The sequence below is a fragment of the Zonotrichia leucophrys genome, chromosome 3 (assembly GCF_028769735.1).
Source record: "Zonotrichia leucophrys gambelii isolate GWCS_2022_RI chromosome 3, RI_Zleu_2.0, whole genome shotgun sequence".
NCBI lineage: Eukaryota > Metazoa > Chordata > Aves > Passeriformes > Passerellidae > Zonotrichia > Zonotrichia leucophrys.
In genome coordinates, this window is record NC_088172.1 from 91,690,882 (window position 1) to 91,703,813 (window position 12,932).

The 12,932-nt window shown below is 38.4% G+C and overlaps 1 protein-coding gene across 6 annotated transcripts in view; it reads right to left on the reverse strand.

Annotated features, from left to right (window-relative positions):
• Positions 1–12,932, reverse strand: part of EHBP1 (EH domain binding protein 1) — a 207,262-nt gene that overhangs the window by 76,719 nt on the left and 117,611 nt on the right. For all 6 annotated transcript variants that reach the window (XM_064709260.1, XM_064709257.1, XM_064709259.1 and 3 more), the window contains 2 exons: positions 2,999–3,177; positions 2,322–2,370 (listed from right to left, as the gene is read on the reverse strand). In XM_064709260.1, the coding sequence (XP_064565330.1) occupies positions 2,322–2,370; positions 2,999–3,177 (228 nt within the window). The remainder of the gene's footprint in view (positions 1–2,321; positions 2,371–2,998; positions 3,178–12,932) is intronic.

A 12,932-nucleotide genomic window follows, 5' to 3' on the forward strand; every position in this document is an offset into this window, starting at 1 on the left:
GTTTGTAATTTTCTCAAAGATAATCCTGGTTTCTCTGCTGTTCCTGATAGAAATTCGAATTTCCAATGTGCACCAAAAATACCTTCCAATTCAGACTGATGCCAATGTAGTAGTTATTTGGGATTTTTAAAATATATGTATATTCAGGAGACTAAGCCTATTTATCTATCTCCCAATGAAGTCTTTTTCTTTTTTTTTAAATTTACTGACAAGCTGATTGACAGACATCAATTGGGATCCATCAGCACAAGCACCACAGGCAGTATTCCAATCATTTCCCAACTCTGTAACACACTGACATATTGGCCAAGATCAGATGTCACAGGTAAATACCCTTTTTTATTTAGCATCAGTGGCAGCACCCAACTGGCAAGTGGTTGGTGTGTATTATAAAGAACCTCTGATGACATGCCTTTTTAAAGAGTGCATTTCCATCCCTAATTATACACAATATTTGCTCTGAAACAGTTGTTAAGAAATCTTAAGATTTCCTCCTTTTTTAAAAATTAAAATACAAACAAAGTCATGCACTTCTAAAATATATACTCTTATGGGTTAACCTTTAATCTATGGTTTTCCTTCTGGGGAGAGGGAGAGGCAGAAAAACATTGGAAAAAAAGAAAAAGAACTGCTTCAGACAAAGAAAATCATCCTATTCATCCAAAGATGTTATTTTAATTGGTTAGGAGGAATCATTGTCAAATGTGTTACATATCTGCATGGAATTTCTAGGCAGCCATTGTTGGCAGTGCTGCATTCACTCCAACCAAGGGCACACGGGGTTATCTGGCAGAACTGTGTGAGACCAGGAAATAAATCTGCAGGAAGCAACTGAGATACTCAGGGTAGCTGTCAGGCGAAGGCTGGCAAAGTGATGAAAGAAAAAACTGCACAATAATAACAATCACTATTTCTTCAATTCTGGGAACTATATCCTGTTAGAGACAGGCTAAAAAGTTCACTGTTTGCCATCACAGTTTCACAAAGGAAAGATGACTGATCATACTGCTAACGTTTTTAATTAATAATCTATTCTTTCTTTTTTATAATCCAGCTTAATTAGGCCAGACGCTCAACAAAACTTGAAGTACAAAAACATATGGTCACAGAAAATACTGTGATGCCACAGATAATCCACTTAGGTCATTGTAAGTCCTCCTATTATTATGAAAAAAAAATCATCAGCTAAATACTCATTAGATAGGAGCTGCTCAGAGATATTTCATTATTTAGAATACTTAAGTACTAAATTAAAGACAAGTAACTCCCTGTTTAACACATAAGTGTGCAGGTACATTAAAATATAAACAAAATTAATTTTAATAAAGCACTTTCATACACTCCATGTAAGTAAATAATACTAGATTGTAGATATGTTTGCTATATAATATTGAACTTGGTAATTTATTTAAAGTATATTTTTATACCTTCATCCCAGTTAAATTTAGTGCCTTTTAAAGCAGTATAAAAATAAAATCACAGCTTTAAGAAGGCAGATACTTAAAACAATTTTCAGACGATCTTCAGGAACAATTTTATAATCAGTGACTCACATGAAAATTGTAATTTCTAAACATGTCCCTAGGGCCCAACTGAAGCTTGTAACATATCTAAAATAGTGAGCAGAAATAAACAGTCTTCCGGTGATCCCCAAACTGAATTCCTGCTTCTTCCAGAGAAACTTTCTACATCTTGCACCTACAAAGACTGGTTTAAAGCAGTTGCACAGCACAAGGCTATTAACTATTTTCCTAGCATTTAATTTATTTGTAAAGGAATATGTCAACACCTTTTATCCTAAACCTCCCATGTTGTGCAAACTAATTCATTCAGCTGATGCAGTGTAAGAGTAGGTGTAAAATTCCATCTTTAAAAATATAACAATCACCATCAAAACAACATCAACCGTGGCCAGCTCCCAGAGCCTTGTTACAGCAACAGCAAGAGAAGCCTTGTGTGCCACAGTCCAAGAGCAGTTACATTTTTCATTCTCTTAATTACGTGGCTGATAGGAAAAACCAGAGCAGTGCTCACAGAAGGCTGGCCAGGCCCCTCCTCTGCTCTCACACTTAATGTAGGCCATACAAATATTAAACTCTAATGCCAGCCCTGCACTTGTTGTGAATGTTAAAACCATGACAAACTCGAGTCAATAACACATCCGATCTGAACCGTGGGAGGCCAAATTCCTTCTGTGAGCCACAGTTATGACCTTACAAAACAACCACACTTTCCCAAAATTAATAAAAACCTGCAGTGAAGTCAAAATTGAGGCTATGGTTTTGTTTTTGGGTTTTGTTTTTTTGCCTGGCAGTTCTTACCTTTTTGTTGTTCTCTTTAATATCTTGAGGATTCAGGGACTTGTAGTCACTGAGGGGGAAAATGGCACAGTGGGTATATACAGTATTTGATAAAAGCAGCAGTTTTAAAACAAACTAAATCTAAAAATTTGACATACAATAATATCATACAGTAACTAGCAATTTCACAGCAATTCAATCAACAAAACTAATAGTGTGGAAAATTAAAGGAACAAATAAATAAATAAATAAACACCGATTACATGTTTCATTGCCTGAAGCTCTCCATCTAAAAAAGAAGTTAAGGCAGGGACTAGAGGCCAGCCTTGACAACCAAATTTACCAGAGGTAATCCGTCCTTGTCAGCATACAAAGAGCTTATTCCTCTCATCTCATTTCAACACTGGCGCAATTCTCATAATCATCTTGAAGTCAGTTCTTTGTATAAGATTAAGAAGAAGAAAAACAAATCACAGAGAGGGGAGAAATAATTGTTTATGCAACAAGGGAGAGCAAAGAGGTCACAAAGTTTGAGCATTCATAAATCTGGTTTCTTAGAAAGGAGGGTTCTATGCTTGAAAGCAAAGGGTGAAAACAGTTCAGCACCTAAAACACACTGGTATTTGATTTTCAAGTTAAAAAATTGTTCAGTATTTCTATGAGAGTTAGCTTATGCAGGCAAAGAGTATACCACTTACATTAGGTCTGGTCTAAAGTGATGTAATATTGCACAAAAGGATAAACCGTTTCTCCACGACGTGGTGAAATTGGTGATTTTCACTCCCCTATAGTTTTTTGTAACTTCTTTGCACCACACGAGCAATGACTGACTGGCATTTGGCTTTCTCCCCAAAACAGGACTTGGTATTGGGCTTGGCTGCAAAAAAAAAAAAAAAAAAAGAGAGAGAAAACAAAAAAAAAAAGAAAAAAAAGAGAGAGAAGATAAAAGAATTTAATGGAAGATGAGAATTAACATTAATTGACCTAACTAGATGATCTGTATCCTTTGATGTGAGTTTAGGTCCTTCACAGCTGTCAGTTTACAATGACTGTAACTTGCAAAAGACACAAATCGCGAGTTATTATCTGCAGTTGTTGCCCTAGGCACTTGTCTCCCAAGGATGCAGATATACAGGATTCCAGATCTACACAGGGGAAGAGGCCAAGAATTGTAGCAGTGGAAACACCCGTGCTGAAACACGGCACAGCCCCGCACAGCCCGTGACACACAGCCTTGAAAACACTTCCCAAAATGCAGCCATGGAAAAGCATCCCCACGAGCCCTTTCACAATCGAAGTCACAACACAGGATTGATGAGTTCCTCTGGTACAGGCTCCAGAGGAGAGTTTTGGTGCTCTTTCTGTGCCAGTGAGCAATTGCATAAAGGTAATTATGGCACCGTGTTTCTGAACAGCCACTTCCAACCAAACCCGAAGAGCTGCCTCTTCCAGGCTTCAGCTTTTCTATGTGGAAAAGGAATTTCAGATGAAAACTCTTGTCAGAAGGTGGTTTCTAACAAGTGTCATTAGCTAACGACCATTAGATCATCATTAGCTAATAATGACCATTTCCAAAAAAAGTTATTTTGACTCTTTTAGTAACATTTGTGTGGGCATAAAGCAAGAAATAAAATAGAACACTTCAGGCATTTGGCATTTGTCAGACTATCCGCTGCTCCTCAAATTCAGCATTCTGATAGCAGCAGCTGTTTTCAGACATACACACTTCCCTAGAAAAATACTGCCACTTTAAAAACTTCTTAGATCTAATCAAACAGGCAGAATGTGACTGATGTAAATCCTATGTTTGAATTACAGTGAAAGAACTGAGATCCCCTATTCTTTCAATGTAATATCATTTAAAGCATATATACAAAACAAACAAGCTCTTGATGCACTTTAGAGCTAGAGAGTTCCCAAATTAAGACAAATTAAGAGCAAGTAATTTACTGTATCACAGCCACTTTATGGTCAAACGGATTTACTTGTTATTGCCTATTTGTGAAAGACCAACGATGCCCCCCCTTGACTGAAGCCTGTCAGTGCTCAGCAATTAGCTGCTATCAACTCATTTGTTTTCACTGCTTCTGGGGAAAAAAAAAGTGCAGAGCTGGGAAAGTAATTTTTCATTTACTGTCAAATCAGCCCTAAAAAGTTGTTGCATAAACACACTAGCTCCTCACCAGACAGAAGCACTGCTAACTCATTTGCAAAGTGCAAAAGGTATACCTTGCTGAGATTATTTTTTTAAACTCCACATCATATGTACAAAATAACTTGTTAGAAAGTGCTTAGGGGTTTTGTAATCCTGTCAACAATTCAAATCAGCATGAACAAATCCATTAACAACGAGACAAATATCTCCAAATACACTGAATTAACGGCTTTAACAGGGATATACAAAATAGGGAAGGAAAAGTAGCAATAAATTATAAACTTTACCATGCATAAGATTTTAATCAGAGAAACAAATATTGCATAGGAGCTGTTACTTCAGATTCAGTGAAGTAATTAAGATGGTGCTTTTCTCTTGTTTTCTTTACAACTTGAAGCAAAATCTAGTAACGAATCATTGATCTCAAATTTAAGGTGCTATGTTACTTAAAATATATTTCCTATTACAAGTTATAGACATGGAAATAGCACTACTGAGAGATGTATTCACTGAGAGAAAAAAACTAAAACAACATTATCAAATAGTGGAAAAGTGATATTTTAATAAATTATTAATGCAAAAAGCTACTTCTTCAAATCATAGAGCATTACTTACCAGATATATTAAATGTTAACTATAAAGGCTTAATACTTGTTGCTGAAACTCTCAACAAAAATGGCAAATTTTCCAGTCACTACCTAAACACTTTCTTGTTAACACTGAAATTGCCTTAGGCAATATTGCCATTTAAATTACTTTACTTATCTAACAAACTGTAGATGTAACTGAATTTAAAACCAGATTTTACAGAAGGAAATAAAAAAGTATTAAACCAATAAATTAGGCAGAATTTCATACTTTATTTAAAAATTTTTTCTAAAATTATCAATGTTTAAAAAGACGGACTGCAGAATCCTTGAAAATCTAGAGCTTTTTTCTATGTTTTTCTTTCCACTTATGTTAGATTTTCTAAAAGCACTTTTTCCAGAATACAGAAGATTTAGGACACGCATAACGTGCATTACACGTACAATCTTCTCTTCTCTTACCTGATAAAGCAGAAATTGTATAAGGTTTTCTTTCCACACTTATTAGTCCGTGTTTTTTGATAAAGGTGAAGTTAATACCATGACAATGTTATGCTCCTAATCACCACCTGCGTCAAAGCTTTCGTTATTTAATCTATGATAAAAGCATTCAACTCCAGACACAATGGAAATACAGAAGAAAAGGCAGAACTGTGTGCGAGCACTTGACAGGCTTTCAGAGGAGTTTACAAATATTAGTTTTAGTTTCTTTTTCATGTGTGTGTGAAAAATCATCATGCAAAACATTTCCTTTCAATATTTGTATGTTGGACATAATAATTACTGTCTTGGTGCAAACACAATTACTACCAAGTGCCTATTTCTACCTCTACACAATTGGTAGTAACTAATCAGATGAAATGAAAATTTAATAACCTTTTTCTTGCATCATTCTTTTCAGCACTGACTACACAATTCTTCTAAACGACACAGCAGTCACAACTTGCCTTTTTGAGCTCAAAAGCCGAAGTCCCTGCGAACTCGGCTGGAAATGCCACTAGAAAGGCCAAGATATCCACAGCAGATTGCCAGAGCTGCTCACTGATCAACAGGTCATGGAATCCAACACAACTGGCTTCTGTCCAGCCGTGGAGCAGCGCATGGCGAGCACGGAGGTTCCAGAGCTTTCCCTCACAGGGTGGCTCAGATCTAAATGCAGGATCATGAGGATGGATTTATCAGCTGGAGTCAGCATTGGCTTTGGGATATCTTCGGTTCACACTCAACAAAAGCCCTGAAGTCTCTATTCTTCTTTTTACACATTCTGGAAGCTCAGCTGATATGTTTTATAGTGTATGCATTTTTTCTCTTGGGAGATTATCCCATCAGACCATTATGTTAACAAGAGGACAATAGCTTCAAGTATTAGGCTGCATACCCACACTTAAAAATATTCAAATAGCTGGTTTTGCTGCTCTGAGGAACCCAGCACGAGGCACAGTGATGGCTCACACAGCAGGGATTGAGTTGCATCTCTGACACAGCCCAACACTCATGAGAAGAAAATCAAGACTGGAAGTGTGATGAGAACATGGGGCTATGGGACGGTGACACGGCCAGGATGAAGACTGTAGGGGCTCAGTCTGAGGGCCTCAAGGGCTTATAGGCAGGTTGCATGGGGGTAGAGGTGTTTAAAGAAAGCAGGAGTGTTGAAGCCCATAAGAGAAAGATGCTGAGAGGAGTAAGGGGAAAAAAAAAATTGTAATCTAGGTGGAACACTTACATGGTTTGGGTTTTATATTAATGAATGAACACAACTCCTAGAAGAGGAAAGGAGCTGAGACAACCACCCAGGACTGGTAATCAACTGCAGGAGAGGAAGCTCAGATTGAGCTCTCTCAGATTGAGATAGGGCTGAAAGTCAGAATAGGGAAGACCTACAAACAATGAACAAGCAAGTTTTTTTCCCTCAAAGGCAAGTACAGACACTGGCCTCTAACTTATTTGACTGAGCAAAATAAAAGGGATTTTCCCGTACCCCTATCAAAACCACGACGCTGTCTGGGCTCACAGAAAATTGTGCAACCATTAAAATGCAAGGTAAGGTAAATGAAAGTAAGGCACAAGTAGGTGAGTGAAAATGTGCAGCATGTGGCTGGATGTAGAAGCCCAGGAAACTCAGCTGAACTGAACAGTCTGAAAAGCTGTATAAAGGTGCAATAGAAGCAAGACACCAAATACATTTCAGTCAAACAGGTAACTTTATACCCTCAAAATGATATTCTAAAATTTTGGTTTTTAAACAACATAGGACTTCACCCATAGGAATGTCATATTAGCCTGGGAGTATCAGAATTTGAATATGGCTCATTTAATAGAATTTATGCCTTTGACAAGGTCTGTATGTGTCCAACATGCATTCAATTTTGTTTACTCTGGGCTGTAGAACAGTCTGGGTGTAAGTCAAGAAGTGGTATCACGAATTTCAAATACAATATGGAAAAAGTCTGCAAAGATAGAATGGAACAGCTTTCTGTTTTATTCCAAAAATGGAGAAAACATCCTCATGACCCAGTTGTGCTGAGATGTTCTTTACTTAGGGTAGTTACGTATTTTTTACATAGCAGGTTACAATTTAATGACACATCAAAATACAAATGGCATTGCTCTTTGCTTCTAATAAGGGAAGATCATGCATATATTAGAAAATGCACATTTCATGAAAGAAATGTTAGTTCTGCTATTCTGTTACTCTGATAAAGAAATTGATCTGTTTAGGAGAACATTCTTTAACTTTGTGCTCCTTATTTGCATGGTGCAAAATGTCTCTGGTTCCTACTGTCCCTAAAAATGAACGAGATATGAAAACCCAGCTGCTGGACACAAGTTGCACCGAATTTATTTCCTATATATGATTAATAATGAGCATTTAGGTAACCTCCAGGTTTCAGCAGCAGCAGACATCTTAAAACTTTGCCTTCCTCACTCTTCTGATTGTGCCTACAGCTAATGTGGATATGCAATAAAATACAAACTTTTATCTCAAAAGCCTTAGGCATAAGGTCTAAATTGCTTATCATTTTACAGGTTTAAATTTGGCACAATCAAACCAGCCCATGTTCAATCATAACCCAACACTTAAACATCTGCCTGAGCTGACATGATGCTCTCATGTTTGAATGTGGAAGGTGAAATCCTTGGAACACACCTCAAGTTAGCAGTTGGTCAAGTAGATCTGATTATTTAATGCAAAAGGGTTTTCAGTTGCCTATTATATATTTTGATGGCCAAGAGTCTGGAAAAAGCTTTTCCAAACCATACCTGGACAAAGAAATGAAAGCAAGCCTGCAGATGGCTGCCTCTGGTTACTTTTACTCTGAGCACCAAGGAAGTGGTCTCGTAGAAAATTGCAGTATGCTATCATAAAATTGAAATGTGCACATGTATATATCCTACAGGCATCCAGTGCACAAAGATGGGAGAGACTGCAGTAACAAAGGCTACTGCTAAGTACTTAATTTTGTAACTTTTGTAATTATCTGGTAGCCTCCTTTTGCTTTTTACTTTGTCTAGCAATGAAGTAACATTTTCTTAGGCGAGTCTTTTAGGATTTTGGTTTGGTTTTCATTGTCAGGGATTAAAAGGATGAAAGAAGCCAAGAATTCAGAACTAAACTCTAAACCTTCAGAACCAAAATTCACAACACATCAACTGCTGGACAATTGCCTCGTTTGCGCAACAGGACACAAGGCTGTCTGCTCATGGCAATCAATTAAGAGCGAGGCAGACGATTTATTTCCAGATGACAACCTCCCCCGTGGATGTTCTTAGCAGAGAAGAACAGGACTGCACAGGAGTGTGGGCAGCTACCTCACCAAGCTGAGAAGCCCTAAATTTATTAGCTAATTGCAAGGAGAAGATTATGTTAATGAACTGGTAAAAGGGAAACAAATCTCAGACAACATAATGAATTGGTTACTTATGCGGAAGTAATTTCACCTGATGGTCAGTACAGCCAGGAAAAAAGTTACAGTGATCTCCTTCTCAGACTGAACTATTAAAAAGGGATTGGCCGAGGCTCACCTAGCTTCTCTTCCCTGAGGTCGCATAATCTTTGTCTTGAGCGCCGTGTTTTCAATTAAAAATCTCAAGAAAAGCTATGGAACTCATACCATTAAGCAGAAGCCAACACGGAGCTCGGTCTCTGATGATTACACGTATTTATAATGTAACAGTATGAACAGATGACATGCAGGGATGGGGCCTCATTTTTCTGCTCTCAGAAGACAGGCAGTTTCCTTGTGTCCACCTTCCTTCCTCCAGTTGTCCCGGTGGCATGTGGGCTGAACGCTCTGCTCTCATGTAATCTGTGCTGGAAGCCCAGATGAGCCACCAGGATGCTGCTGGTTCACAATCCCTGGCTCTCTGCCACGATGGGAACGTTCAGGGTTTTGGGCAGGTTGCCAGAATTAAGCAACTTAAACCACAGATGAGGAATAGCAATTTTCAAAGCTTTTAACTTTGTTAAATGTGAACTGAACTAGCAAAACGCACCTCCCTGGGCCCAAGGCTATCTCTGCCACATTTCAAAGGCCTGCAGCAAACAATGGAAGTGTTAGAGCTTGTCAGAAAAGGTCACAAGAATCTCTTCTAAAAGAAAGCACAAGGCAAACTAAAAACGAGAGTCACTGCCAATTCTTCCTAAAAACAGTGAACTCTTGTTGCTTTTGCAGGAATTTCTTTTTACAGAGCCATTAAATAAACACAAGTCATTATCCCACTCTTCTGAACATTTCAACAGACATGGTTTTTTCAGGCAACCTTCTGATGTTGGCTCATTAAAGGTGACATTGCTCAAAACTTTATAGTTACCTATTTTGTAAACATACAGCATCATTTATATTAATGCCCAACCATAGGTAGATTTATGGAAGCATTAGCTTTTACCCATGAGAAATCTTTGTTTGAAATACTTGAGAAGACAACACAGATGCCAGATTTGTGCAGGTATTGCAGCAACAAAGGAAAACAATCTCTGGGTGTGCTTAGAGCGCTCAGTATTTTTAAGCCTGGTACTGATGTCACAGTACCCCTGAAGGCCATAGTACTCCACTTGGCTGACAGTGGAAACAAAATAAGCATATTTTACAATCCTGCATGAGCTGCTGGTACCTGTGAGCTGCTGGTACCCATGAGCTGGCACCAGGCATAAAGATGGATATTCTTAAAGCTCCTGAGGACAGCAAGAGATAAGTTAGAATTTATTGGAAACAAGTTTTTGCCTTGATAAACTACTGCATTGACAGCTGACTCTATGTAAACAATCATGAGAAGGAAATTAACAGAAGTATTGCTTCCCTCCTCAGTGGTAAGGAGAAGCTGTCCATAGATGATGGGGACACATCTGAAATGCTCAGTACTTTTTTTCTACATCTGTCCTTATTGTACAAATCAGATGGAAGTTGAAGACTTGCATTACTCATACAGACACAGAAAGGTCAGATTTCAGCCCCATGTGGAAACAGCTTAGATAAATCAGAAGCTTTCAGATTAGCTGAACACATTTAATGTAATCCTAAGGTCCTGGAACAACCAATATGAAACAACATCCGAAAGGAATAGTCAGTTTGGAGACTTGAACACAGGAGAGAATATTAGAAGTGTAGGAAAAGACTACATTTCCTTCTAGCCTTTAAAAGCATAAGAAAAAGGACAAGTAGCAAGAATGCAGACAAGCAAATGAAAAGGAGGTGGAACAAATAATTAAGGGCCTTCTTAGCATATGAAAGTTAAAAGAAGACTAGTAACAAATTAATTTGTCATCAACAAATCATGACTAGCACTCCAAGTTCCTTCTGCAAGAGGGAAGCAGGGAGTAGAGAAGCATCATATAAGAGACTACAGATGTAGCTGAGCTCTTTTAATTGTCTTTCAAGATGCTCTCATACGGAAGCATGGAAAACAGAGCCTTAATGAGACTCATATAGGTGCAAAACAGGCTGGACAACCATACCCAAGACTAGTTTTAGGTGATTCTTGTAAATATGCATTGAAAGGGGTTCTGCAAGTGTCTCTTAGGTTCAGTGCAAGTCTGAATTAGAAAGGTGAACAATGCACTGGACAAGAAGCTGGGATGGACACTGAATGCACTAGAACGCCAATCACATAAAAAGGAGTAAAGATCTGAAAAAAGCAGTATGAAATTCGATAGCTGCAAGTGAAACTTAGGAAGGAGTAATCATTTACATAAATGCAGGATAAGGAAGAACTGGTTAGGTAACAGCTCTTCACAAAAGGATATGGGGAAAACAGTCTGTTCAAGCTGAACACAAAGTCAACAACATCAGGTTGTTGTGAAAAAGACAAACATTGTACTGAGATGTACAGACAGGAATAAAACTTGCAAGATCAAGACTGCCTCTCTCACTCCACTTAGCATCAACAAAACCACATCAAAAATTTTACATTCAGTTTTCCCTGATGCAGCGTGTAAGGAAGACGAGCCCAAAGAAAATTGCAGAGGGGGGGAAAAAAAGCACTAAGAAAGCTGAAGCACATTTAGGTCATTTATAGTATGAACAAGTGATAGAGGAAAGTAGCACGGTAAATCATCAAGCATGTAAAATTCCAAAGAAGAAAGCAAACCCTTTGACATCCCAGACCAGTGTTTGCCAAAAGAAAGTTACAGGCTTTAGTTGCTAGAGGTCAGACATCAGGAGGAGCAATCTTTAATGCAGTGTAATGAAAATAAAGCACTCAAGACTGCCTGGGAAGGCGATGGATGCTTCATTACTGTTTAACAACAGGTTGCAAAAATTTTTCATTTTATAAAGGAGAACTTAGCATTAGTGCAAGTAGAAAGACCAAGTGATCTTTCAGATGTGCTTCAGACCAACATTATCTGTGTCTCTTACCTCCAGAGCCTACAGCTCACATGGGATGCTGCCAGCAGGGAGCAGGAGGCTGGCAGAGCTTCCTTCCATGCTCTGGCTGCACGGGAAGGAAGCTGGAAACCCCCTAATTCTAACCAAGCAACACCTGACACTGGCCTCTCAGTTCAACCACCCACCAAAAAACCCCATTTTCCCATTTTAAAAATTAATCTTTGCGTGGAGGTTCTGATATTATTTTTTCATAAGCAACTCATGCACCAATTCCCCAATGTTAATCAGATCTTGCAAAGCACAGCGTATTTTGGGTTTTTCCCAGCACACAGCTATCTGAATACACACCAAGTTCAATAACCACTAACAACTCTCCAAATGACAAACTCTACAGCTGAACAGTTTACAGCTGTCTCAGATGTTTAGGAGACTGGCTACTGACTACAAGCCCACCACTCCAACTGCTCCTTGTGAGGACTGCCAGAGAGGAAGGCTCTCTCCCAGACAGCACATTTCCACCGTCACAAAGCCACTTTAAAATCCAGCATACCATTACAAAGGTTTTGTCATCTGCAAGGTGAGAGTTCAGGTCAAACCCAGGACAACAGTCAGAAAAACTCCACCAATTACAGCCGGGTGAAATGAGGTATTCAGGCAAACAGCAACAGCAAGCAACACTGGTAACCAAATCAGCTCTCAGCCACAGCAGAGATGTCACAGACTGAACTCAGTGACAAAGATTACCTTAGAGGGTTTTTTAAAGAAAAAAAACAGGATGACAACACTTGAAAATGCCTTCTCTACCAGAAACAGAATGCTTCACTCTCAAGCACCACTCATAAACAACACAGAAAACAAAAAAGCATTACTAAATAAAGCAAGTGAAAAATTAAGGAATGACAGGCTTGAATATTCTTGCTTTAGTTGCCCAACAGAATGAGCACTATTTAAGCAGTGTGAAGGCAGATTGTTATCTTTACCTCTCTGAATAGTACCTTATTCTGTGAATAGTCCCCATGGAATAACAGCCACTACTCAAGGATTCAATGGCTTAATGAACATAACA